This window comes from Penicillium bovifimosum (genome assembly GCF_028826915.1).
Source record: "Penicillium bovifimosum strain IBT 22155 chromosome Unknown utg000006l_segment0_segment0, whole genome shotgun sequence".
In the NCBI taxonomy this organism is placed as follows: domain Eukaryota; kingdom Fungi; phylum Ascomycota; class Eurotiomycetes; order Eurotiales; family Aspergillaceae; genus Penicillium; species Penicillium bovifimosum.
The window spans coordinates 250317-276067 of record NW_026622715.1 but is presented as its reverse complement, the minus strand read 5'-3'; the positions used below and the strand labels follow the sequence as shown (position 1 = coordinate 276067).

The following is a 25751-nucleotide window of genomic DNA, read 5'->3' as shown; positions in this document are numbered from 1 at the left end:
AATGCGATTGACGGGATGTGGGACAGTCGGATGACGCACAGTCGAGGAAGGTGCGGGTGCTGTGTCGGATTCAGGGCCAAAAGGAAATTCCGAGAATATTATCAGAGTGAGAACCAAATAGAGAGGCCTTTCTGTTTGTCTGGGGATGTTTAGAGTAGCAATGGATTCAAGCAAGCTCCATCAGATGCGCCGACGAAGAGCCGGAAAAAGGAAATGCCGAGCCCCCGTACAGGTCTACCGTCTGACCGACTCTCTGCGAATCCTCTGTTTTGATTCTTGATATGCGCAGTACAACATAGCAATTTTCGAACGTATCATATGTACGGGCGGCGATAATATCTTACGAGATCTGAGGTCATGATAGGAAGCGGAAATACGCCGAAGCAGAAATATCAAAGTTACTCGAATGTGTGTCTCTCCTGTCTCTATTTCCACCATAACTCTTTACGCCCCGTCTTCACGGTACTGGCATAATGGACTTCGATAATCTCGCGAAAGAGCAGTCAGATCGAGTTTATCTAGTGTGGATCCAGAATCTACTCAGAAACGTACCAGAGGAGTTGGCAGGCAAGCTTGCTTCCCAGCATTATCCTGGCACGCCTGTAACGGCTTCCCGGCTTCGAAATGGGGCTTTTAACATTTGCTATCGAGTCACTTACGACAATGGTCATCGCGTTGTGGTTCGCTTTACAGCCCTTGGCCGAGCCATCGCTCGTAATGAGAAAGTTGAGGACGAGGTCTCAATAATGAATTATGTTGCTCAGCACACCACGATTCCCGTTCCAAAGGTCTTAGGACATGGCAAATGTGCGGTTGGCCCGTACATTGTGATGTCATTTATCGAAGGAGATACATTGAGCGGTTACCTCAGGGATCCGTTGCAGGAGACAGCCACATTGAGTTCAAAGATCTCGATGTCTGTCTTGAAGAGAGCTTATTTCGGCATGGCTGAAGTGCTGCTAGAACTGTCGAAGCCTGAATTTCCGTACATCGGAGCTATCAGAAAGGACGAGTCAGGGGTTTGGACTGTGCCAAAGCGTCCACTCACTTTCAACATGAATCGGCTTGCTCAATTCTCCAATATCCCACACAGTGTCTTCGGTCAACAACATTTCAGCACCGCGGCGGATTATTTTGAGGAGCTCGCTCAGCAGCATTTCTATCATCTTGAATTCCAACGTAATGATGCAATTGCAGACAGAGCCGACTGCCGGAAGAAATACGTCGCACGCTGTCTTTTCCGCAAGCTTTCACGTGAGGTATCAAAAGCTCATTGCAGTGGCCCTTTCCGACTCTATTGCGATGACCTTCACCCTGACAATGTCCTCGTTGATGCATCAAAGCTTGTTGTCTCCGGGGTGGTCGATTGGGAGTTTACCTATGCTGCTCCTGTTGAATTTACATATGCTGCTCCTTGGTGGCTCTTACTGCAGCGCCCCGAGAACTGGGATGACGATCTCGAACAATTTTTGGCGCGCTTTATGCCAAGATTTTTGAGATACTTCAGGATTGCGAGGCAAGAAAAACCAAGGACGGATCCTTGACAGAATCTCAGCGTCTCTCGACTTCTATGGAGAGCTCATTGGAAACTGGACTATTTTGGATTTGCCTTGCTTCACGACATAGCTCCATGTTTGATGAGATCTACTGGACCTTCATTGATCCGCGGTTTTTTGGTCCGTTTACAACTATTGAGGATCGACTATGTCTTCTGAGTGAAGAAGAGCGTGAAAACATAGACACCTTCGTTGAGAAGAAAATGCAGCAGGCAAGTGCGGGCAATTTGCTATCTCATTACAGCATCGATGAACTGGTTGATCTATAAATGCCATTAGCGGATATACTTATGTCGTGAGGTTCCAAATGTCCAGACAATGGACAATTCTACACAGGGCATGGACTAGTAACTGCTTTCATCGATAAGATTGCAGATATCATATGGGTTAATGAGGATTACATAGTACATAAAGGGTGTCCGGGTGATGATCCACAGTGCTTAAATCTTCGGACGTTTGGCCGCCTCAGATTCGTCCTCCTCGTCATCATCCTCCATGACCGTGAGCTTGCGCTTGACACGTTGGTCCCGGCTACCAGTTGGGGCCTTGGAGGCCTGTTCATTTGCATTTTCCTCCGCCTCTTCATCCGTTGGGACTTCAGGCAAGCGGCCCTCGAGAGCCTCCAACGTGATCTCATAGCCTTCCTCCACATTTTGAACTGTGGCATCGAGCTTTTCCACCCGGTCCATAAGCTCCAGTTCGGTCAGAAGTTCTTTATGTTTCTTAAAGAGACGCTGCTTGGTTAGCATGCGCCACCAGTAGTATCGTCGGTCGTTTTCATTGTCGGCTTTGTATTTCTTGATCAAAAGCCGAGCGAGATTTGTGCCGCCGGCCAGGCGGTGGCTTTTGGGAATCTGGCCAAGGAGGTACATCTCTAGAACGTGCGCGAACTGAGTTGGTTCGATTTTGAACGATTTTCGAATATCATGTAGCAGTTTTGTGGGGATAAGGGCGGAAGTGGGCACATTGCGAGGGCGCTTCTTTTCTGAGTATGCGCCAAGAGGGTCGGGATTGAGATTCACGTTGTGTCTGAGGAACTCTGGCCGCAGCAGACAATAATCAGCTGTGTCCCGGAGCGCATCGAACTGTTCATTGGGATCTTCAACAGTAAGCTCCAGGACGGTCGGGTCTGCGATACAGGCCGCGTGGATTGTGGTATAAAGGTGGGTGCCGTGGCCGGCGCGGTGGTGTGAGGGGAGGATAAGGAACTGGGCAATGCGGATGCGTGAAGGAAGTTCAGCGATGTCGACTTCTGATGGAGGGAACTCGTCGTTCTTGACTGTGGGCGTCTCTGATTGATTGCGGTGGTAATACCAGTAGCGATACGTCGTGGCATATCCGACGATGGAGTATGCTGATGCCGTGGGCGTTGGAGGAGTCACCTTCTCATACCTGGAAAGTTGATCAGTCTGAGATTCCCAATGTCAGGACGGCTACGCATAACTTACACGAAGTATACCGTCCACCGATCAAGTGTCCATTCCGGATCATCTGTCTCCAAGGGAGTCCCGGCTTCGATGAAAAGAGACACGAGGACCTGCATGCGATCCAGGATCTTTCTCACATCCGGGTTCCCCAATGATCCAGCCCATATCTCATATTTCCTGTCATCCGCCTCGTAGCCAAGTACAAATTGGCCCGGAGGCTTAAAGTCTTTGGCGTCTGGGTCCTCTTGAATCGCCTTCTCATAATCTGGAAGATTGGCAAATGACTCTGTACAACATAGCGGTCAGCTGGTATCGAGATGGCGTCAAAATGTCTAGACTCACCTGGCTGAACGAAAGGCTTCAATGTAGCAAGGAGGTCCAGAGCAGCTGTATCGCCGACCGGTTTGAACTTCTCGTCGTAGGAAATGTGAACATGAGGGCGCAAGTCGTGAGCTGCAAATCGCAGACGGATAATCAAGCCCTTGTAGCCAAAGATCTGTTCATCGTCGCCGAAAATTGGGTATGTGAATTGAGGGTGAAACGCAGAAAGTGTCTTCGGCTTCTTCTCGCCCGGTTGGACGATGGTAACATGGACCGCATCGTTGGCGTCGCAAGACCCTAGAATGCGCAATTAGCTCACATATTGGCAAAATATTGATAGTATCAGCTTACATCCAGCTTCAGTCGCCATTTCGCGGAGATGGTGAAAGTTGTAGGTCAAGAGACAATGTGACTGCTGAGGTTGAAAGTGAGACGCGAATACACGCGCCATCTGGACCACGTTCCGGCGCCTTTGGTCTTACCTAATCGGGATCTGAGCCCGGGCCCGGACCTCAGAGGTCGCCCCACCAGAGCTTCTACACAGTACTACTGTACTTCATACTCTTAACTCAGAGCTGGGCTTGGATATCATATCAATCATATGTCAATTATTATTCAATAAGATCACATGATCCTATCCAGTTCATGAATTCGCAGTCACTTCATAAGTTGGCTAATCTGATCCATATCGCCACAAATCCACCGGGCTTCATTGCCAATTACCACGAGGTTTTTACTCAATATTGGATATGCACTCTTGGAAGGATGGAATATTATTATTATAATATAGGACTTTTTCCTGGTACCGATGAATGCTTCGGGTACTGTGTTGTCACAATCCTCTCTAATTCTTGGCTTTGCATCAAGCAGGAACAGTGGAAGCATAGCTCGTTTGAAGTCGTTTCTGCACACAAGTGCGGCGACCAGGACCAAGATGCTCGAGGATAAGGATTGCATAGGTTGAGATACATGCATGGTAAATCTTTTAGCAGACTAGCTGGTCTATGGCATGGCCCTGATTGACAGATCTGCCAGATATCGACCAGGAGCCTGCATATCAGTGCCTAGCTGTAATTCCAGTGATCATGGCTTGTGATACCACGGCCTCCGTTATGTCCTCGTCGACTCAATAAGCGGCGTAATACCGTGAAACCGGAGATATGAGTGATGCGCCTGCGAAAATTGGCGAGGGAAGTGCCAAGTGGTTTCTAGGTCGATCTACATCGACATGCGGCTGGAACCTTAACGACGGCCTTACACACAGCAATGGCCCCACTTCCCCATCACTCCGAGAGTCCGAGGTAGGGCTCTTGATATTCCGAGAGAAGCCTTTACTGTCAAAAACCCTGAGGTGGAGGGCACCTTCCGCATCATTTGACATTTCCTTAGTCTTCCCGCCGTCGTTGTCCAAAGATCTACCGAGAGCAGAACTCCCAAGGCAGGACATCAGGTAGCAACACAAGCCAGACAGGAAATATCAACAGAATCCAGGGTCGGCTACCATGCGCAGCAGCTTGACGGGTAGCTTTGTTAAAGCATTTGAATTGGGATATCGCTGATATCCCCGAGCGCTGGGGACACGATAGGCACGACAGGATATCAGAACACCGAGTGACCATTGTATGTCTTCAATGCCCTGGTGATCTGCCAATGTTTCGCATTATTCGTATTTTACCATCCAGCATAGTACCTGCCACGCCTAGGTTTTCAACTACCCAAGGATGCCTCCAGTGGCCGGTTGAATGCTCAGATGCACTAGATATGGTTGGGGACTGGGGTGGAAGGGCTTTATTCTTCATCCATGTTTAGCTGAGTTTCAGTAGGCCCGGAATATTTGCATAGAGACATAGAAAATATTGTAGACGATAGGTATAGCATAATTGCTAAAGGGAAGATGCGACAGCAAGAATGGTTGTCGCACTCGGCCGTCCGATTTGAACCAGACGTGTGCCTGACTACACGTTCTAGAACAACCTTGGAAGTCAGCCTTAAGCCCTATGCATTGTCACTTTCCAACAGCAGAGTCATTCTGATCACAGTGATCACTGATCAGTAGTCCCTGGAGAATACCTTTTCGATATTCCCTACACCCCCTCCACTGGGGTTGACGGGTCTGGTATGTTGTGATTGAAAGCGGTACCTGACTACGTGGGTCCCCCGACCTGGCATCCACATCCAACACCTTGGCCTCTTACGCAACCGCATTCTCTTCTGGACTGCACCTTTAATCTCCTCACCATGATAGAGATCCCGTAGAGCTCTCAACTGCGAAGATCATCATGGAGGGACTTTTCACCCTGCTCGCTTTGAGCATTGTGATGGCAATAACGTGAGCCACCTGGCCTAATTTTGGAAGCCTCCAGTTTCGCTCAACTCAAGCTAATACCCTCAATTACTGCAGATCTTTTGTTGTCGGCTCATTACCTCTCGCTTTTACGCTCTCCCCGTCTCAACTCCGATTGATATCGTCTATTGGCATGGGCGTTCTGGTGGGAACGTCTTTGATCGTGATCATCCCAGAGGGCATTGAAACTCTTTACAGCGCGAACTCTCTAAGTCGTAAACAACACAATGCGCGGGCTACCGTCGTCGAATGGCAGCACCAGGCCCCAGCCGTGGCAACTACCTTTGGCGCCAACGGAGAAAGCGCCTCGAACCCACCGTCCGATACCCCTGTCACAGGTCTGCTTTCGGAACGAGACCAACTCTCCGGAGAGTCGCAAACAATTTATGTGCGGAAGGAGGATTCGACGAGTGAAACTTCGGACAAAGAATCAACCCACGAAGACGAGGAGAGTTCCCCGCATGCGTGGGTTGGAATTGCGCTTATCAGTGGGTTCATCTTGATGTACCTCGTGGACAAATTGCCCGAATTTGCGGCGCCCACTAAGGTCGAACGGACGCCTTATCATATCTCATTGGATAATCTCGGCTCGGGGCTGCGACGGGGCTCTACTGCCTCGCGCGAGGGTGGCCTACTTGATGCACAATACGCCTCAAGACGTGGACATAGCTTTGCGACCACGACTGGCCTCGTGATCCATGCTGCGGCGGACGGCATCGCTCTAGGTGCTTCCAGCTCCGATTCCGGGCTCAGTTTTATCATCTTCTTGGCGATTATGGTGCACAAGGCCCCGGCGTCCTTTGGACTGACCTCTGTCTTACTCAAGCAGGGACTATCGAGTCGCACCGCGAGAGCGCACTTACTGGTCTTTAGTCTTGCGGCTCCCCTGGGTGCTTTGGCCACTTTCCTCTTTGTACAGATGATGGGGTCCTCCAGCGCTGATGAGGCAGGTACTCACTGGCGCACTGGAATGCTCCTTCTTTTCTCGGGAGGCACCTTTTTGTGAGTTCTATTCCTCGAAGCACATGGATAATCAAAGGTTCTAATCTCTCTAGGTATGTTGCTATGCACACTATGCAAGAAAACGGCCCGGGCTCGTCCCCGCGTGAACTTCCTATCAACGGATACGGTGATCGAGACCAGGATGGATCTGACAAGTCGATGAGAGACTTGATTGCATCCGTTTTGGGCATGACCTTGCCGCTATTCTTGCAGATTGGACATGCTCATTGAGCAATCGCCGCATCCATCAGGATATGCTGCAATGCTCTTACATCTGTTTTAAGGGGGTTGGACTTTGGAGGGCTTATACCCATTTGTTACAGGATTACAGGCTGAAGACCATTGGAGGTTCCAGCCGAGACAAGATTGAGATATAAAGGAGGCTATGTTCGATTAGATTTCTTGTATAACTGCCTGGGAGTGTGTCTAATGTTGGTCATAATTGCATGGTATCTCACGATCACATCTACGTAGTTTCTTGCCCTACTTATAAAGGTCTCACGAGTTCCGCTTCGTTGGCTGGAATATGACATTTCCCCCGGGGAATCCCTCATCTTTTAATCAGAATGTCATCTGGGTAGTGATGACAAGATTCGTCAGTTCTCGTCAGTCTGAATCATTCGGGTTCGAAGTTGTTCCATGGTCGAAACGCCCGATAGCCGCATGTCCACCCAAGGACCTGGGACTTTCTTAAATGCGATCGAACTCAGTCTGTTCTCACGATAGTGCTCACTTTGAGGTGGATCAGAAAAGCCGGGCCAAAGCGCCTGGCGGCCTCCGTGTCTTGGATTTTATTGTGGCTTTTCGACGCCTCCCCGTTGCCTCCTTTTGCCATGCCCCAAGGATTTGTTAGAAGGCAAAACAAAAGGCAAAAAAGATGCAGAAAGGAGACGATCTGTTGCCGGATGCATAAGATCCAGATAAATCCCATCTGATTAGTCCGGAGACGCCTTGCTTTGTCAGAATATCACGACACCTCCGCTTGGAATGGAATGTCCCTTTTCAATCATTATCGATATTTGAGATCTTTGGCAGTTAAGATCGATCTGATCTTGAGAAAAGAATCAGATCAAATATAAAAAATTACCCAACGGGAGGAAAATAAGAAAAGACGAACCTCGAAACCTCCGGAGTATTATTGGTCTCACCTCCTTCCCTCGGCCGCCAGCCTTCCTTCTTACCCCCGACCTCATAACCCCGACTCCCCGACTTCCTCACCACTCTATGCCGGCCGTGAACGCTAGGAGACTCGGTGTGTTGCATCAATAACTACGAAGACAAGTGGGAGGATCATACTCGGCTGTGCCGGTCTCCCCCCTGTTCTGTTGCTATGGACACCCATCGGGCATCATTCAGCGACATGGACGATGGTTCAAATGCGCACATATCGGAGCAGTTGAGTGCTCATGACCGGCCCCACGACTCGGTCACTACCTTCGTCACTACTCCATCCCGATCACTCAGCACCAAAAAGGCCGTCACTCCTATACCCGCCAACCTACTTCCTTCGGCGCCCGCATCACCCCCGACACCTGCGCCTAGCCCTACCCCCCACCAACGTTCTTCAAACTGGCCCTCGGCCGACGACGAAGAGAACAGCTTCCTTTTGAATCTCCGCCTGCATTTCAGTACTCTGTCAAACGCTCGAAAACATAAAATCCTTGAGGGTCTTTTGGACGTATGCGACAGTCAACAGTTGAGCTTTGTGTCGAGTTACGTCGCTCCTAGGTTGAGAAAAGACCCATTTCAGGTCTTTCCTAATGAGTTATGCCTAAGAGTATGCTACTTGGTTCGAGTGTCACTGCGCAGGACTAATGCTGAATCTTCATTTAGGTTCTTTCCTTCATCGACGACCCGAAGACCCTCGCCAGAGCTTCACAAGTGTCACGGCGCTGGCGAGAACTACTGTCTGACGACATCACATGGAAAAATCTATGCGAAAAACATGCATACTCGGTGCGGCGAGTTTTGGACGATGAAGGGGACCTTGTCGACCCTTTCACCGCCCATCCCGTGGACGCGGCTTCCGGCGCACGCACCTTCAGCGGGTTACAGCGGCGCTTGACTGCGTCAACTGGCCAGTCTACTGAGAGCGCGCCAGAACTACCCCGCACGCTTTCTGGAGAATGGTTGCCTCCGACCACTTCCCCTGCCCGACGACGCCGGACACGACCTGTATCTTACCGCTCACAGTTTAAGCAAAAATACATGGTTGAGTCTGCGTGGAACAAGGGTGGCCGCTGTGTCCAGCGTCATATCACACCTGATCAGGGTGTGGTGACGAGTCTGCACCTTACCCCGAAGTACATTGTGGTTGCGTTGGATAATGCGAAAATTCATATATACGACACCAACGGCGACAACCAGAAAACGCTGCAAGGTCATGTGATGGGAGTATGGGCGATGGTCTTATGGGACGACACTTTGGTTAGCGGAGGCTGCGATCGCGAAGTTCGAGTATGGAACATGGCAACCGGGTAGGACAGAATCCCCACGATTTTGCAGGGTACGCAGACTAACGCCAGATAGGACATGCTTACATCTTCTTCGTGGTCACACATCAACGGTTCGTTGCCTGAAAATGTCCGATCGGAACACAGCTATCTCAGGATCCCGAGATACTACTCTCCGGATATGGGATTTAGCTACAGGAACCTGTCGCAACGTTCTCGTTGGGCACCAAGCTAGTGTGCGATGCATTGCAATTCATGGTGACCTAGTTGTATCGGGCAGCTATGACACGACGGCGCGGATTTGGAGCATCTCCGAAGGCCGCTGCCTACGCACCCTTTCCGGCCATTTCAGTCAGATCTACGCTATTGCCTTCGACGGTCGGCGGATCGCCACGGGGAGCTTGGATACTAGCGTCCGGATCTGGGACCCACAGTCTGGACAGTGCCATGCCATTCTCCAAGGACATACATCCTTGGTGGGTCAACTACAGATGCGGGACGACACGCTTGTGACTGGTGGCTCAGATGGTTCGGTCCGTGTCTGGTCGTTGACCAAGATGGCGCCCATTCACCGTCTTGCGGCCCACGATAACAGTGTCACTAGTCTTCAATTCGACAAAACTCGCATTGTCAGTGGTGGTAGTGATGGCCGCGTCAAGGTTTGGAACCTACAAACTGGACAGCTGCTCCGGGAGCTTTCTACGCCTGCCGAAGCGGTATGGAGGGTTGCTTTCGAAGACGAAAAGGCAGTAATCATGGCGAGCCGGTCTGGCCGCACAGTTATGGAGGTATGTCGTTATGGTCTCTAGGAGTCACTTCATGGAGATGTTACTAACTCATGGCAGGTGTGGTCTTTTTCTCCGCCACCAGAAGACTACGATGATACTGCTATCGAGAGTACCTCTAGCACGCCAGGTCTAAGATCTGTTAATGACAATGAGCTGGCCCTTCCACCTCGCCGTCGGACCCTATGCTCCGACCCGCCACCCTCGATTCCACTAAGCACCGATAGCGACTCACTCATGCCAGATGCACCTCAATAATCTCTTAGCATTTACCGATCGCATATTCTGCCATCTAACGATTACGCATATCCATTTTCTTTGTCCGATTTCTCTCCCATCTTTTTGAGCGCGATGGGTTTTGTCAAGGGGTGCTTTGCCCTCAGAATGTGCTGGCGTTCCTTACTGCCTTGGTGTTTCTAGAGCACTAATTGGTTGCATAATTGGTGTTGCAAGTCTATGCTGTGTCTTGTCCAGAACCATGTTGGAGTTGCGAAATCATTACATTCTGTGTGTTGTGTCTGCCATGAAGTGTTTTGGCGAGCAAATGATACCTTTCTGAACTGGAATATCATCTATATACCATCTAGTGAATTCAATATCAATCATCCAACTTCAATTTCAAGTCCGGCCGTAGACAATGACTAATCAGATCGCTCGGCTCCGGTTCAAAAGGGTGTGGGCTGATTCATGTGAAACTTGACATCTGCTAGATCTTAACGCGAGCGTTGTTCGCTGAAATACCCAAATCTGTTTTGGAAAAGCGATTCACGCGACACGCATCCATTAAGATGTACATGTGCTCTGCTCGGACTAGGAAGCCGAGTTGATCCAGCTATAAATGACACACGGCCTCGTTGGACGTTTGTGGAACCAAGATCAAGTCCGACCTTTCCGTGATCCACAGCCCTCTTTGTGGCCTCTGCAGTATCTGCAAGTATCGAAAGGTTCCATCAGACGACTGCCCGCGGGTGAACAATGGTCTATGGGGGCAAGCCAAGTACCGGATGTTACCTGTGTCGCAAGCGGAAGATAAAGGTATGTCCCGACTTTCAACCTTGTTTCATCAGCTTTATCCCACCATTGTGTACCTGTATCAGTTCTGTAGTGTTATTCGCATGCATGGAAACTCGAAGACAAATGCTAAAAACCCCTTAGTGCGATGAAGCGCACCCGGGGTGCCGCAATTGCAGCATCTATGGCCGTCCATGTCCAGGCTATCGGCCCGATGCTGTCTTCCGCAACGAGAACAGTAAAGTAGAGCGTCTGGTGAAAAGCGGCTCAGCCGTTAATTCGGACGCCCACAGTAACCATGATAGCCAAGTCACCAGCGTCTCGAGCGCGGACTCGTCTGCATTGTCATTGTCCAGTCCACGCAGGCGACACGCAACCTCCCATGCGAAACACCATGGAAAGTCTGCGCTGACGCTGTACTCGCCCGCCGATGCCAGCTGGGACCAGCGTGCGCTGTGTTACTTCTTCGATCAGTACACTATCAAAGCCGATGCCGAAGAGCCCGGACATCTGGACTATCTGCCTCCGCTGTATGCGCGTGAACTCGGTCGTCAGAGCGGCGAAACGCCGTCGTCGTGTTTGAAATGGGCGGTTGATGCTACGGCGCTGATGACTCTTGCTAATGCGAAGAATGCGCCTCCGCTTATGATCAAGGCAAGGCAGCGGTATGGACGTGCTTTGCGGAGTGTGCGGGAGGCGCTGGCGTCGCCGGCCCTTGCGGCGAAGGATGAGACGTTCGCTTCGGTTGTTTTACTGTCGCTTTATGAGGATATCGCGGGTGAACGAAATGGCTTGTTCAGCTCGCATACTGCGGGCTTTGAGTTCCTGACGAAGCTTCGTGGTAACGCGCAGATGACTCATAAGCGTGGGAGGGATATGTTTCATTTTGCTTATACACATACGGTATGTTCGAAAGGCCCGCTATGACTCTGCATCTGCGCAGAACTGACAGCTATATACACATAGTACGTTGAAATCCTCGCCTTGGGAGATAAACCCCGCTTCGATCTCGACTGGGCTCTCGGCATGCTGGACAACAGCAACCCAGTCGAGCGACTCATCATCGGCGCATCAGAAATATGCCACTTATACGGATCTATCCGATTCGCATCAAAACTCCCAGATCAAGCATCCGTCGAATCGTGGATCACAGCCGGACGCGAATGTGATCTAGAACTCTCCCGATGGACAGAGACGCTTGCAGACCGCTGGCTCCCGCTCGTCGTCTACTCCTCCCAGGGTGAGCCCCTATTAACCTACAACCGGCTCTCCACCGCGGTTATCTGGAACTACTACCGCGCCGTGCGCGTCATGCTCCAGCAGCTCCTCCTCGAGCTAAATCGCACACTCGCTACCATTAAAGCGGCCAATAAGCAACCCTCGTCTGCCAAGGCGAGTGATACACCGTCTGAGTCCGCGCTCGACGAGGAAGGTGTGCGGGCAGTCATCCGCGAAATGACAACGGACGTCTGTCGGAGTATTCCATTTGCATTGGCGGATGTCGACTCCCTCGGCCGTCCTAATAATAAGTCTGAGGGCGCGTGGCAAATGCGCGCTGCACAGGGCTATGGCTTGCTTTGGCCTTTGTGGTATATTCTTTCCTGTGGGATGCCGACTCCCGTGCAGGTCGAGCAGATCCGCACTGTGTTGATGCATGTAGGGTCTACGCTGGGGATCAAGTTGGCGTGGGTTCTTGCGCGTGAGGCGGAGCGTATGAGGGAAGAACAAGACATGCAATGGGTGAATGGTTGATGCATTTTCTGTAGGATTTATTGTTGAGTGGAATTACTTCTAGTACTTCTATAGGTCTTCTCGAAGCATTCTTGATTTGCCAAGATCCCCTGAATCCATCCCTTGGAGGTATTCACGCGAAAATTCCGCAAAGTGTCAATCCGCAAGACTTTACACAATAGACCTCTGGATCCATCTACGGTGTAGCATCAATACCCAATTCATTTCCATTTTTCCACCCTTTCCCCATGAAAGAATTGAAAAAGTCATGCGGCGACTGCCCCTCAAATGAACCCTCCAAGCCGAACCCAGACCGGGATGGGTTCCTTCTACGACTGGTCCAAAGAGTCATCAACTTCCTGCCAGAGGGATGCGCATTGCTTTCATGTTCATGTTGTTGGCTGCCAGTATGTCATTTCCTTCTATGTTACTGGTCCACATACTAATTTGCTAGACTGTTCTGGATTTCCTCCTAGCGGGTTCGGTGGCCGCTAACAGCCTCGAACGACTGCGAAACGCCTTTCTGGCGATTTCCATTCTGGCGCTCATCTGGGGTGTGTGGGGTGAGGGACTCAGTCGTAGAATGCTGTTGCGCATCTCACTCTGTGTCGGATTGTTGGCTTGGGAACATGTGAATCCGTGGGGGAAGGTCGGTAGCGGTGGAGAGCATAGCTGCCATTGAGTTCTAGAAGGAAGGTTCAGATGAATGCATTTATTGATTCCACCATTTTCCCCTCTCTCAGGCTATGCATAAAATGCTTATTTACAGTAGCTGGGTCTGGGCGCCGACCCGCTGGGAATACAACTGATTTTCAGGCTGGAATCGGGCCGCTGTTTGCTGTTTTGAGGCGTCGATCATGGGTCCTGACTCCTGACAGATTATTTGATGAGATGTTCGATAGCCTCTGGCGCTGCAATGAGTATCTTTTCATAAACGACATATTTCTCTCCCTTTGCACAATCCGGCTAAATCGGCCTGTATTCCTCCAGGTACGGTCCAGGCCTGTTCAGGGCTGTCCCGACTCCCGAGCTTGCCGGATCGTTATCATTGACGTCATCACCAGATTGCGAGGACATCTATGTTCTGAACGTCTTTCAATTGAATTGTAAGAAGATTGAATAGAGGCATAGATACAAGAGGGCCAAGTAAATAAAGATCTACAGTTCGAAGTATAAAAGTAAGCTCAATCCAAGGAGACGCTAACCCTGGTACTGGTGAAGTCAAGTGATCGCCGATAAAGACGGAGAGGGTCGCTGACATCATTGCCAACACAGGTCTAGACATTGTACTTTATCACTCCTGTTCCCGCTACATTGCGGATACCCTGTAGAATAACACTTTTTTTCCTCGCATTATCGCATATCCTCCTCTTCAGTCATGGCTACACAAGATCGCAAACTTCCCCTTGGGAAGATCGAGCCCAATTCGCTCAAGTATTTCCTCAGCTGCGGCCTAGGTGGAATCATCGGTATGTTCAAGCTCCTCGTATAATCGACAAAGAAGACATGTGCTAACAAAGATACTCCAGCTTGTGGTAGGTGACAAATCTTCAGTCTACTGCTGGACATTCAACTCACATCCAATTCTAGGACCAACCCATACAGCAGTCACACCCCTCGACCTAGTAAAATGCCGTCGCCAGGTTGACCCAAAGATCTACACCTCCAATCTACAAGCATGGCGTTCAATTTTCGCCAAGGAAGGCATGCGAGGTGTCTTCTTCGGCTGGTCTCCGACTTTCCTAGGCTACTCTTTCCAGGGTGCCGGCAAGTACGGGTTGTACGAGTACTTCAAGAACTTGTACGGAGACAAGATGTTCCCCAACTCAAACCGCACACTGGTTTTCCTCGGCGCCAGTGCTTCTGCCGAATTCTTCGCCGATATGGCCCTCTGTCCAATGGAGGCTATCAAGGTCCGCATGCAGACCACCTTGCCGCCGTATGCTTCCACTCTGCGCGAGGGCTGGAGCAAGATTGTCGCCAAGGAGGGCTTCGGCGGTCTGTACAAGGGATTGTATCCCCTTTGGGCACGACAGATCCCGTACACGATGACCAAGTTTGCGACGTTTGAGGAGACGGTCAAGGCCATTTACAAGACCATGGGGAAGCCGAAGGAGGAGTATGGTCAATTGACCCAGACTGGTGTTAGCTTCTTGGGTGGTTATATTGCTGGAATCCTCTGTGCTATTGTTAGCCATCCGGCAGATGTCATGGTCAGCAAATTGAATGCCGATCGGAAAGGTGAGCTCTTTTGTTTTCCTCGCTGTCGTGATGTTGTGCTAACTGCCCTTTTCTAGCTGGCGAAGGTGCAATGACGGCTGTATCGCGGATTTACGGAAACATTGGATTCTCCGGTCTGTGGAATGGTCTGCCTGTTCGTATTGTGATGTTGGGTACTTTGACCGGTTTCCAATGGCTCATGTGAGTGTTGTCCCGTCCTGATCTGACAGTGCGCAGTACTAACATCCGTTCAGTTATGACTCGTTCAAGGTATTCCTCGGTCTTCCTACCACTGGGGGTCACTAAGTGGCATTAAGGATTTCGGAAGTTTCTTCTTTTCACCCTGTGTTTTTGTCTTGTTTGGAGCAATTGTACATAGCAAGGAGTTTGTATGGATAAATGTTCAGATGAAATTGATTGTGTAGACCGCCTTTGATATCGCGGCAGAATCATGTTTGAAGATCATTGTTGGCGACCTCCATTTAGTACTTCCTCAATAGACCCTCTTCTCGTCAATCGACTCATCGACACTGTCATCCGGAATCAATCACCTGCGCAGACAGTTACACTATATATCCCACCTCATCTCTGATTTTCCTCCCTACCTTCATCTTCTCCAATCCGCATTCCGCACAACCCCCTTCGCGTCGTGCAATTAGCACCGACAAGCACCTCAAACCCGCACCACCGGTCTTACAAACCAGTTCCGACATCGTGAATCCCCACGCCAATTCTGAACATCCCCATCAAAATGGAAGCCTCCCGCCAACCCCCCTCGCACCCACCCGCCAATCCCCCCAGCGTGGAGATAGCCTACAAGCGCAAATGCATCTCACTAAAGAAACGACTCGCGGAAGTCGAAGCTGAAAACGAAATAATGCGCACCCGCAACCGCCGCGGCAACCAATACATCCAAAAAATGCGCCTGGAAACCTGCATGCTCCTCGAGCGTCTCGCCAAAGTAACCGGCATGGCCGACGAAGCCAAAGCCGGCGCAAACCCCGAGCTCCGGGCCCGCGCCGCCGCCATGATGAACACCGCCAGTGCACCGGGTGCCGCCCTGCTCGAGGACGACACGGAGGGTAGCTCCGATGAACAGCCGCGGACGGTACGTAATTCCATATCTGAGGAACACACGACTTCGATTCCCGAACCCGTCCCCGCTACAAAATAAATTTTCGCTCCTACTTGCTTGGTATCCACAGGCTAATACTCAATTCAGCCCGAGGAACGCCCGCTGCGCGTTAAACGATCGCGAAAATCTAATGCCGCGGGTCTCGATGGTCTGGATGAGGATCACGCTCATGATGCTCATCCCGAGACTGATTCTGCTACTGCTGCTGCTGCTCTGCCGCGTCTGGCGCCGGCTCCGACGCAGGAGTCGCTTACGCACTCTTTCCGTGTGCAGACTGGTAGTGGTGGTTCGGCAGATCAGACCCCTGTGGCTGCTGAGACGGTGCCTGAATCTGGGACTACGCCGATGGATGTGGATAAGGAGGTGACGAAGGAGGCTAAGGTTGAGCAGGCTTAATTGGGGTTTTGGTCTTTGGTTGCTTGGTTCTGTCTCATTCTTATTTCCTCTAGTTCCAGTCGTGATGACGATTATCTTTTTTTTTTTTTCCTTTACTTGTCTTCGGGGTTTATTCATCGGGTTCGGATGCGGTGCTGGCTTTTCCTTTATTTCTTTTTCTCTCCTCTGGTGTGTCTGTGACTGCGCCTGTTCACTATTATTACTGGCGTTCAGGTCTGATATGAGGTCTATCCGAAACTCATGCTGAAAGCATGGTTGAAGCAATTTGGTTCCTACTTGGAGATTGTGGTAAATGCTCCCGTAGAAAGTCACATTTACTCTTGCTAAAGCTTGGAATGTGATGATAGGCTATACATCTGGTCTTTGCCTTCGTTCCACCCATGCTTATGAGAAAATGCCAATGCGAACTAGTTACGAGTATACTACTCCTTTGGTAGGAAGCGCCATGAAATTGCACTGACTGGTCATTGAACTGCAATTGATTGACAACATCTTTACAGATGCCAATAGCCATATCCCAACGCCTTTTGCCTCGAGTCAAATAGCACACGCGCCACCCCGATACCAGTAGGACAGACGACATAGTATTAAAACAAGAATGGGATATGATTATCTGGATATGGATGTGATGCCTTCTTCATGTACAGGTGAAGGCTTGTCGGCTTGGAGAGATTGATACAAGTGGCGGGGGAATGATGAAATGGAGCGCATGGCATGGGCTCGGGCCTGTGGGTTCAAGTTCCCCACGCAGTCAGGCTGACGGGATCTTCTTCAGTCGAGGATGATTGCCCCTGGCATGCAGCTGTGTCCCTTAAATTATTGATGTAGAAAGGGATGCGGTGTATGCATGACATATGAGAGATATGCCATACATGTCATGATAGACCGGTGTTCGCGGGGAGATTGAATGCCGCGACAAGCGTGGAGTGATGGTAGAGCACATTATCTGTCACTCTAATCCACTCCAGCATAGAGATCAACGACAATGTTGATTGCAGCCACGAGAATCTCGGCGGCGATTAGGACGATAACTGTTATTCGTTAGACTGGTCCACGGAGTATCGTGATAGATGTAGTGAGACTTACCAATCCATTCGAGATATTCGCCATGGCGATGTGTCAATTGATCCTTTAGAACCGCAAGAAGATCCGCAATAACGTCCAATCGCTCCGTCAGCAGACTAACACGCTGATCCATCTCCAGGTAGCTTCGGACGGCTTGGTAGACAGGCTCCAATTGCGGCTCTGCCCAGAAGAGCTCTGGGCTATCGAGCACAGACCCCTGCAAGTGGATATTGATGCGGAGAATGAAGAGCTCTCCAATCTGCATGTTGATTTGCCGACGAGTCAGGTTGACGCTACCAGTTTGCGCAATCTGCGCAGGTAGCGGTGCAGTGTCGGTGATTGTTTCTGACAACAGATCCTCGAAAAGCGAAGTCTTGACTGATTGTGCCAGGGCATGGGAGATCGCCAGCTTGACCATATTGTTGCGCGGATCGCGAAGAGAGATGAAGTCGTTGTAGATTCTAGCTTGATACTCACGCGCATAGTAGAAGTTGAAGTTCTCAATCTGCGTGTCATCAGGGCTCAAGATGGATGTCGCAAATTTCGAGATATCGGACAAGAATCGCGATTCTTGAGCAGGAGTCATTCCCCATATTACGACCGTTCCATAGTCGAATAAGAATACTTCAGGTGTGTGGATGGTGGTATCAATATCAGGAGTGTCTTTGACGACCGCTTGTTCGGCGTCATTGGAAGAGTGACTCTCCTCGTGCAAATCAATCAAGTCCTCTCTTCTGCTCTTCTTATTGTCTTCGACCTCCACTGCGCTATCCGAATATCTCCGTTCGCTGGGCCGCCTTTCGTGGTGTCCATTGCCGCCCGCGTCCTGGAATAACCGTGCACCGTTTTGTTTTTCTTCGTATTGATAATCGAAAGGAGAGTAAACGCACTCATCGTACAGCTTGGGGTTGGCTCCACGAGTCTTGCTTCGCGATTTAAGGAATTTGATAACCCCCTCGAGTCGATACGAATTGGCCGTGCAATAGGCTGTCACTCGGGGTATGCGATCGCGGTCGGCTTTGCCCAGTCGAGCGGCATGGCTTCGTGCGGCGGGGTCCTTGATGCGAGCGATTTGCGAATATACATCCCGAGGGAAATCCCCATCCACGCCTTCTTCCTCCTCCGTCACGGGGTCCGGCAGCAGCTTTAATTTTTGTGCTTTCTTTGTGGTTCGCTGCGGTCCAATCTTGGAGGCCGCGTGTACCTGGTTCGAGGGAGTGGCTAAGGGAGCTCCGTGGCTATTACGGCGACGAAGCTTGCTATTCAATGCTGAAAGCATGGGCTGGCTACCGGGACGAGGTTGGCCCTGGGCGTTGACATTCTGCACAGGGGGTGAGCCGGTTTGTAGGGGGCGAAACGTGGAATCGGAGGAGGAGGCAGTGCCACCATATGTGCTGATTTGCGTGAGCGGGTTGAATGATACCGTCCGCGCCGTCCGGTTTGCCTGTGGTGACGTATTGGAGGCCGACTTCTGATGCTGCGGCAGCAGAGGAGAATTCTCTGCAGGAGCCATGGCGAGTCAATTTAGATATGTAGAATTAGACGACAAGCGCCATTGGCTAAGGGAGTAGGGAAATGAAGAGAGAGGGATGTGAAAAAAAGTCGAAGCTGGAGCGTTGGCAACCTTGGAAGCTTTCTCAGTGTCCGCCTTAATAATCGTTGGAATCAGGTGCCCGTGTCCTTGGCGTTTTTGGACTGATGTTTACATCTGTGCCATCGAGACTATCTACTACACAGTATTTATATTGTGATTATTCTAATTCGCATACAATTATGGCTATTCACTAGAATTTGTTTATAATTTTGTTGCCAGAGGTTAGTCGGCATAAATGACTGAATCCTATGTACATGACTCCTAAAATCGAGTTCAAGACCAAGCTCTACTCCAACCGAACTCCATGCAATCCTAGTAACAGTCGGATAAAATCCCCAATCCCGTCGATCTATCACAAACTGGCTGCAGTTGGCGCGGGGTTGGTTGCATACCCAGTCGACACCGACTTTCGCTCTGCGCCAATGGGGTATCGAAACCCTCGAGAGGGACATCAATCGATGACAGTGAGCGTGCTCCATTTCGTGACACTAGCAAGTTGTACATTAGACTTGCGACTATGTTTTAGATATGCGACATTGGAAAAACATCGCTTTTGGTGGCGATACAATGTTGCCATCCATTTCACCGGCGGACAAATGCAGAAGGACCGCCTGCTTTCTGTCGGAGCCCATTGCGTTGGGCTGTAGTACGGGCCTTCTGGAGCATGCTAGTCTTGAGGTTCCGGCCAGCTTTGGAAACCCTGGGGGGTAGCGCGGGCTTTGTAGACTTCTTCGTAGACGGCGCATCGAGCACCCGGATATTGACATCTCCCAGGTTAATATCCTTGGGAAGCTTATCATGCTTGTCCCAGAATCTCAACTTATTTGACTTCTTGGGCAGAGCAAACTGGTCTTCGGCCGGGGGTGTGGGAGGGCGAATGGCGGGTTCGGCGTTCAGAATGTCATCAGGAAGCAAAGCCGGAAGAGCCGCCCGTCGTGCATCTTGAGTGGTAATGCCTTGGATGGTAGCTGTGCTCTCGGATTGCATATCATCGGCTGGAGTCTCTTTGGTCTTGAGAGCCGATTTAGCTTGCGATTTGCGAAGCTCATCGAGTTTCCGTCGCTTGTCTCTCTTCTGTTGCTCTTCTCTGTAGTAATCGTAAGTCAGAATTCTTTCACCAAGTGCGAGGAATTACACATACAATTGCTTCGCTGCTTCTTGCTTCTTGGCCTGCTCCTTGATTTTCAGAAGCTGGGCAGAGTTATCAATAGTCTCTGGTGCGTCGTCGTCGCTGTCATCTTCGCCGTCATCGTTCTGGATTGGTGTTTCCAAAACTTCTTCCGCCGGTTCTTCGATTGGTTCAGGTTCTTCACTGCCAAATCGAATCTTCTTACCCGCAGGTGCTGTCTTTGCGGGTGTGTTTGTCGTGGCGTCTCCATCGCTGGCCTTCAGGTCGCTTTTTCTGCGCTTGGTCTGCTGAGCTTCGGGTTTCCCAGCGGTCGCTACCTGAGCCTTGCGCTTTCCATTCGCACCTTCAGATGCGATAACTCCTTGTCGGGTACTTGTCACCATCTTTGCGTTGGTGGCAGTTGAGGTGCCACTGAGATGTGTTTCTGGTTCTTCGGGTTGTCGTGTAAATAGACCCTTGGCGGCAGTTACCATGTGGGTAAACATAGAGTGTTGAAAGTTTGATAAATGAAGCAGTCAGCCCAAATGGGGAATCAGTCGAGTTAATCGAGAGGGCAAAAATAAAAAATCTCTCGGCGAGCAGGATTTCCCGAGAGCGGAGACGATAAGGAACTCCGCTGTTATCACTCCACCACATCTATCTGAAGTATTGTAGGCTTCACATTGGCATTGTGTGGATAATTATGAGATTTTTGATGTATTATATCTTGAACCCTGTTGTCTAGTACTGAAGCTGCATGTTGAACCTCTTTATCAGCCCACTGGTAAGGTAGGTACTCAAAAATGCATGAGCAACCTACAAAACTATGTCTTAACCCATATCAGCAAAGTCAAGGATATATAGTAGTCGATGGAATGGACAGGCGCAATCCATGGAAAGTCCTATCTATTCCAATTGGGTACATAGGCTGCGGGGTGAAATTGGTCCTTCGAAACGGCAGTGATTGCATGTTCATCCGTTTAGAAGATACATTACTCTTGGAAGAAAAAGTTGTTGTGAAATATGTAAATTGATGCTTCCTTTCGAGGTGCTTAAGCCCTGCGCAACCTTAGGAGGATTTCTTCAAGATATCTCCATAAGTAGAGTATAATTTCGACCAAGTCAGCTCCGTGTCAAAGCAAACAATCAAGCGGCCACCATATGCAAATAAAATCCCACGCTGTGTATAAACCCCTTTTGAATACCGTACGCCTTAGAGACAGTTCTGACGCCTAGACAGTAGACCAGACCTTAAAATCACGATGCAAATGATGGAAACGTATGCGCCCACTGAAGTCTTAGTCTTTGGCACTGTAAAGCGTCGTATAGAACTCCTCGTGTTTGCGAGCGCACTCCGCGCGCTCCAACGCCTCTTCGCGAGCTCGAATGAAATCATCCTCGCCAAGCGGACTGAGTTCTTCCCACATCTGGTTGTACTCATCGATGTCGCTGCCGGTCATAGCCCACATGCTCTCACGCTGACGCTTGTTGCGCTCGCGGTCCTCCTCAATGCGCTGCTCGATCTGTCTCTTATCAAGACGCAGCTGGGGCTTTTCAGACTTCGGCTTGCTGCCTTCGGCGGTACTATCTTGTTCGAGGTCAAGGTGGGAGGGGTGGGAGTCGCGGTCTTTCAGAGCAGCGTCAATCTCGGCCACGGTTTCGGCGCTGAGAACCTGCTTTGCTTGGAGCCCGTTTAGGACGTGACGGACGTGCTTGACATTGGCTGCACCTGTGCCATCGGCGGGAACGACCGAGTCCACCACACGGAGTATGTCTCGCTGCATCATGCGCACATATGGGAGGTAGTTTTCCTTGATAGCCATTTCGCAAAGGTGTTCAATGAAGTACATGATATTCGCGCGGTTGTTGATGTTATTCTACCGTATAGATTGTCAGGATAAATCAACATGATGAATAAAAGAAGTCTTACCCGCTCAAGTTGCTCTAGAATACACGAGTGGAGGTCCTCGTCAAGATCACGGTATTTCAGCGCAAAATAGGCGGCTTTCTGCGAAGATGTCACAGCAGCACTGAGGTGCTGTAGCTGCGTAGTAAACCGCATGCGCACCTCGAAAGGATCAATCATCATTATTTCGTCTTAGTCGTTGACATCGTCAAGGACTTGACAGCTCGCTAGGCCAAGACATGATAGGCGAAACACGAGGGCGGTGAATTTAAAAACGACAGAAAGATGTGGGGTGTTAAAGCGGAGAGGAGGCATACCCACCCTGGTGACCCTAAGCGGGATGGATGCCAACAGCCTCAGGTAAGTGGTAAAGCCTCAGGCAAGACAACCTTGGAAGGTTACCAGAACCTTTCAGAATGCATACCTAATTGTTTCAGACAGATCCAGAATGGTACGTGGATTCTTACAATAAAATGAACAGAAGATAAGCACTTTAGGTATTTGTCTAGGACTCTAAACCAACATCCATCATACAAAATGGAGGAATATACAGGCCAGATGGGACAATTATGATCAAAGAGAATCCCGCCTAAGGGAACTACTGAGATCGGGCGTATCATCCCCATCGAGCAAGCCAACTTCTTCAGCCTCGTGACGATTTTCGTAATCCCCATACTGCACATCGCGAAGTGCCTCTTCTCGGCGATACTCCACTCCGTTTAGCACTGACCAAACGTCTTTCTTGGTCAACAGGCCTTGTAGAATACCCTTATTGGCAAAAAGCACATAACGTAGGCCGAGACGTTGGAACATTCGCAGAACAATCAAGAATGTGATGTTACTGTTCAAGGTCATGGGTGTTTGGTCCATCCAAGGTCGCAGATCAAGGGTATCAATAGGATCCGCGAAAGGCTGATGTGAAAAGAAAACCTGTGTTTCATCCGATAGGTTGCGGGTGGTTGGATTTGTTGAGTATTTCAGAGCATAGGAAAGCTCGTTGCGAGTGATGTAGCCTAAGAGGATAGGACTTGAGTTTTCCGAGACCACAGGGAACCCGCGATACGTGGTGTTAGCTAGGAGGCTTCGAATCGAAGCAATAGTGTGGCCGGTTGCAGTGATGACACTAAGATCATCCACAGTTGTCATGACATGATGCGCAGACACATCGGGCGGAGTGCTATCATCACGATGGTCGAGGAAAGGATACTCGTTTAGTCGGATCCATGACTCGTAGATACCTCGCTTTCCAAAGATATCACCGCACCACTTAGACAACATCACCGCAATCATAATCGGGATGACATATGTCAATGCGCCAGTCAATTCAAACATGATGACGACAATCGACAATGTCATTCGAGTAGCGCCACCAAGAGCAGCAGCAGCCCCGATAATCGCATATAGACCAGGCGTAACGCATGGAATGTCTGGCTCACATCTTCTGAACATGAAAGCGTTCGGATAGGCTTCCTGCCACATACGGACCATGATGCCTAGCGCACGTCCGTAAAGAGCACCGATGGCAACTGATGGAAGAATAATACCCGCGGGAATGTCAAGTCCGAATGTCAAGGATGCCAAGAAAAAGGCCAGCAATGCAGCGATAACCAGGTAAATTGCCACACCGACAGAGGCAGAGCCTGTCGCACAGAGACCAAATCGATCATATGTCACACTGTTACACTCAGCGAACAGCGACTGAACAAGCTCCGAGTTCTGAGCCCGCATGAAGTGATTCGGATAATTGACCAAAGCTGTAATCAGAGCTACAACAACCACTTCAATGACTGGCCGCGAGGAAGTTCGACTTCGCCTCCACTTTGTTATTCCTGTATTTAGGCGGATGAGGAATGCACCGTATAGACCGCCAACGATACCAAGAATAATGAACGGGATGATCTCAAAGCGGTGCCAGCCTCGAGTGTAGGTGACTTGATACAGCACAATCTTGCCCGTACGGAAAGGATTCAAAGCTTGTAAAGTGACAGCTGCGACCATGGCGCAGACGAAGCTTTGCCACATGGTCTTGTCTGGGAAATAATATGAAAGTTGCTGGAAGAGTCAGCAAGAAATTAATCAGTACAAGGTTGATAACGGCTCCTACCTCCAGACTGAAAAGAACACCTCCGATCGGTGCGCCGAATGCGACTGAGACACCTGCTGCAGCAGCCGCTGAAAGGACCTCCCGTTTACGGGCTGTGACATGAGTAATAGCTCAAAATGACAGAGAGAATCAACAACTTACCTTCGTTGCCTCGCAGACTGTCGAAAGGTTTCATGAGGATATTTGCACAGCAGCATGCAACGTGCACAAGTGGGCCTTCCTTGCCTAGCCACAGACCTGATGCGACAGACAGACACTGATTATATTCAGCAAAGATACCTTCAGGATTGAGAAGATTCACTAACCAGACCGAGCGATTTAATGGCAAGTGTCCATGGTCCCATAAAATGTTTGATAACAGTCCCACCAAGGATCGTTTTGATTTCGGGGATTCCACTGTGTCGAGCATATATGGCATATTTCCGCACCAAAAAGCAAGCACACGCAGCAAAGAAGACCTAGCCATCGTTAGCGGAGCCGACAAAGCATGAGATTCAGAAAGAATTACCGAAAACACAACATAGAAGATGTATCCAATCGTATATGTTCCCCCACTGGAGCTGGTTCCCAATGCCTTTCCCCAAGGCGTCCAGTCGAGACACTGAGAGTGATCTATGTGGAATTAAGACTTAGTATGTGACATCCTGAGGCTTGACGCCATCGACTTACCATCAAGGCCCCAGCAGCAGAAGCTCTTGTTCAAGTAGAACCTACCACCCCCACTGCCATATTTGCAGTAGCCGGCCTTCAGGTCACCCAACCAGTCTGTTGCGATGTCGATAGAAGCAGCGATGATTCCCACCGCAATGCCGGTCGCAATCAGCACCAACCAGACATTGCTCGCATCAAGTAGTCGGCGAGCAGGGCCTAATATACCTTGTCCGCTCGAGTATAGGAGCCGTTTCCTTTGGCGCTCCTTTGTGTACTCATAGATCCAATCAATGGCGGTGAAGTCGTCGTAACCCACACGCCGTCCCGGGCCTTCCACGTACCAGTCTGATGGTCCATCGTACTTTGACCCCTCCGTACCAGTATTGAATCCTGCCGGCCCATAAGGATCGGGCGATGCATCTCCGTTCTGACCACCTCGCGGCGCTGCAGGGCCAAAGGTAGCATCCGATCCGCTAGCGGTAGGGGAGAGAAGGCTAGACAGACTGAACCGTGATCGTTGTTTTTGTTTTCGTTTGAAGGATATCCTAGATAAATCGTCAGCACTATAACAGAGGGTGGAGTCTCCAAGACATACGGCTCATGTAGCCCCTCGGCTTCCCGATTCACTTCCTGAGGCTGGACGATATCCTGATCAGGCCTTGGTGGTGTCCAGGATTGGCCCTCACCTCCCGAACCCTGACCACTCGTTGGCATGTTGCAACATAAATAAACCGCGATATCGCGATACTAGCATCTCCTTGTGAAACGACACTCCGAGGACAGCTTTGTCCGACGCGCGATCGTGGCTCAAGCTCCGCGATCAAAGGCGGTGGGGCCCGGGTCCAGGTGGGGCTGCGCCACAGGTGGCAGAAAAAAAATGTTGGAGAAAAGCCGTATGAAGCGGAATTTCTTCACTCATTCAAACTTCACTTAAAAGTTCCT

The 25751-nt window shown here is 50.2% G+C and overlaps 12 protein-coding genes across 12 annotated transcripts; 7 read left to right on the top strand and 5 right to left on the bottom strand.

Moving 5' to 3' along the window:
* Window positions 1-473: 473 nt before the first annotated feature.
* Window positions 474-1544, top strand: N7515_007734 (phosphotransferase family protein; the record flags this gene model as incomplete). The annotated part of the gene is made up of 1 exon (XM_056668478.1): window positions 474-1544. One exon carries the CDS (start codon window positions 474-476, stop codon window positions 1542-1544), a length of 1071 nt encoding a protein of 356 aa, XP_056518308.1.
* An 86-nt stretch (window positions 1545-1630) lies between these two features.
* N7515_007733 (uncharacterized protein) lies at window positions 1631-1825 on the top strand (the record flags this gene model as incomplete). The annotated part of the gene is made up of 1 exon (XM_056668477.1): window positions 1631-1825. The coding sequence occupies one exon, from the start codon at window positions 1631-1633 to the stop codon at window positions 1823-1825; it is 195 nt and encodes a 64-aa protein (XP_056518307.1).
* A 171-nt stretch (window positions 1826-1996) lies between these two features.
* hat1 (histone acetyltransferase catalytic subunit HAT1) lies at window positions 1997-3674 on the bottom strand (the record flags this gene model as incomplete). The annotated part of the gene is made up of 4 exons (XM_056668476.1): window positions 1997-2948; window positions 3005-3269; window positions 3326-3601; window positions 3656-3674. 4 exons carry the CDS (start codon window positions 3672-3674, stop codon window positions 1997-1999), a joined length of 1512 nt encoding a protein of 503 aa, XP_056518306.1.
* Window positions 3675-5550: 1876 nt separating this feature from the next.
* On the top strand, window positions 5551-6881 carry N7515_007731 (Mn(2+) transporter ATX2; the record flags this gene model as incomplete). The annotated part of the gene is made up of 3 exons (XM_056668475.1): window positions 5551-5633; window positions 5706-6650; window positions 6704-6881. Coding segments are annotated over 3 exons (1206 nt in total), but the record flags the coding sequence as incomplete, so codon positions are not given.
* Window positions 6882-7980: 1099 nt separating this feature from the next.
* N7515_007730 (F-box/WD repeat-containing protein) lies at window positions 7981-10146 on the top strand (the record flags this gene model as incomplete). Its single annotated transcript, XM_056668474.1, has 4 exons — window positions 7981-8445; window positions 8484-9127; window positions 9180-9891; window positions 9949-10146. 4 exons carry the CDS (start codon window positions 7981-7983, stop codon window positions 10144-10146), a joined length of 2019 nt encoding a protein of 672 aa, XP_056518304.1.
* A 717-nt stretch (window positions 10147-10863) lies between these two features.
* Window positions 10864-12651, top strand: N7515_007729 (putative C6 transcription factor; the record flags this gene model as incomplete). Its single annotated transcript, XM_056668473.1, has 3 exons — window positions 10864-10923; window positions 11044-11802; window positions 11866-12651. 3 exons carry the CDS (start codon window positions 10864-10866, stop codon window positions 12649-12651), a joined length of 1605 nt encoding a protein of 534 aa, XP_056518303.1.
* Window positions 12652-14008: 1357 nt separating this feature from the next.
* N7515_007728 (putative mitochondrial phosphate transporter Pic2) lies at window positions 14009-15156 on the top strand (the record flags this gene model as incomplete). Its single annotated transcript, XM_056668472.1, has 4 exons — window positions 14009-14099; window positions 14221-14871; window positions 14928-15051; window positions 15105-15156. The coding sequence occupies 4 exons, from the start codon at window positions 14009-14011 to the stop codon at window positions 15154-15156; spliced, it is 918 nt and encodes a 305-aa protein (XP_056518302.1).
* A 445-nt stretch (window positions 15157-15601) lies between these two features.
* Window positions 15602-16381, top strand: N7515_007727 (uncharacterized protein; the record flags this gene model as incomplete). Its single annotated transcript, XM_056668471.1, has 2 exons — window positions 15602-15958; window positions 16073-16381. 2 exons carry the CDS (start codon window positions 15602-15604, stop codon window positions 16379-16381), a joined length of 666 nt encoding a protein of 221 aa, XP_056518301.1.
* Window positions 16382-17335: 954 nt separating this feature from the next.
* On the bottom strand, window positions 17336-18959 carry N7515_007726 (YagE family protein; the record flags this gene model as incomplete). The annotated part of the gene is made up of 2 exons (XM_056668470.1): window positions 17336-17412; window positions 17468-18959. 2 exons carry the CDS (start codon window positions 18957-18959, stop codon window positions 17336-17338), a joined length of 1569 nt encoding a protein of 522 aa, XP_056518300.1.
* A 663-nt stretch (window positions 18960-19622) lies between these two features.
* On the bottom strand, window positions 19623-20642 carry N7515_007725 (uncharacterized protein; the record flags this gene model as incomplete). Its single annotated transcript, XM_056668469.1, has 2 exons — window positions 19623-20127; window positions 20182-20642. The coding sequence occupies 2 exons, from the start codon at window positions 20640-20642 to the stop codon at window positions 19623-19625; spliced, it is 966 nt and encodes a 321-aa protein (XP_056518299.1).
* Window positions 20643-21446: 804 nt separating this feature from the next.
* On the bottom strand, window positions 21447-22237 carry N7515_007724 (CTD kinase subunit gamma; the record flags this gene model as incomplete). Its single annotated transcript, XM_056668468.1, has 2 exons — window positions 21447-22025; window positions 22079-22237. The coding sequence occupies 2 exons, from the start codon at window positions 22235-22237 to the stop codon at window positions 21447-21449; spliced, it is 738 nt and encodes a 245-aa protein (XP_056518298.1).
* A 390-nt stretch (window positions 22238-22627) lies between these two features.
* N7515_007723 (chloride channel protein) lies at window positions 22628-25523 on the bottom strand (the record flags this gene model as incomplete). The annotated part of the gene is made up of 7 exons (XM_056668467.1): window positions 22628-24106; window positions 24159-24250; window positions 24300-24414; window positions 24464-24616; window positions 24667-24770; window positions 24828-25354; window positions 25405-25523. The coding sequence occupies 7 exons, from the start codon at window positions 25521-25523 to the stop codon at window positions 22628-22630; spliced, it is 2589 nt and encodes an 862-aa protein (XP_056518297.1).
* Window positions 25524-25751: the final 228 nt, after the last annotated feature.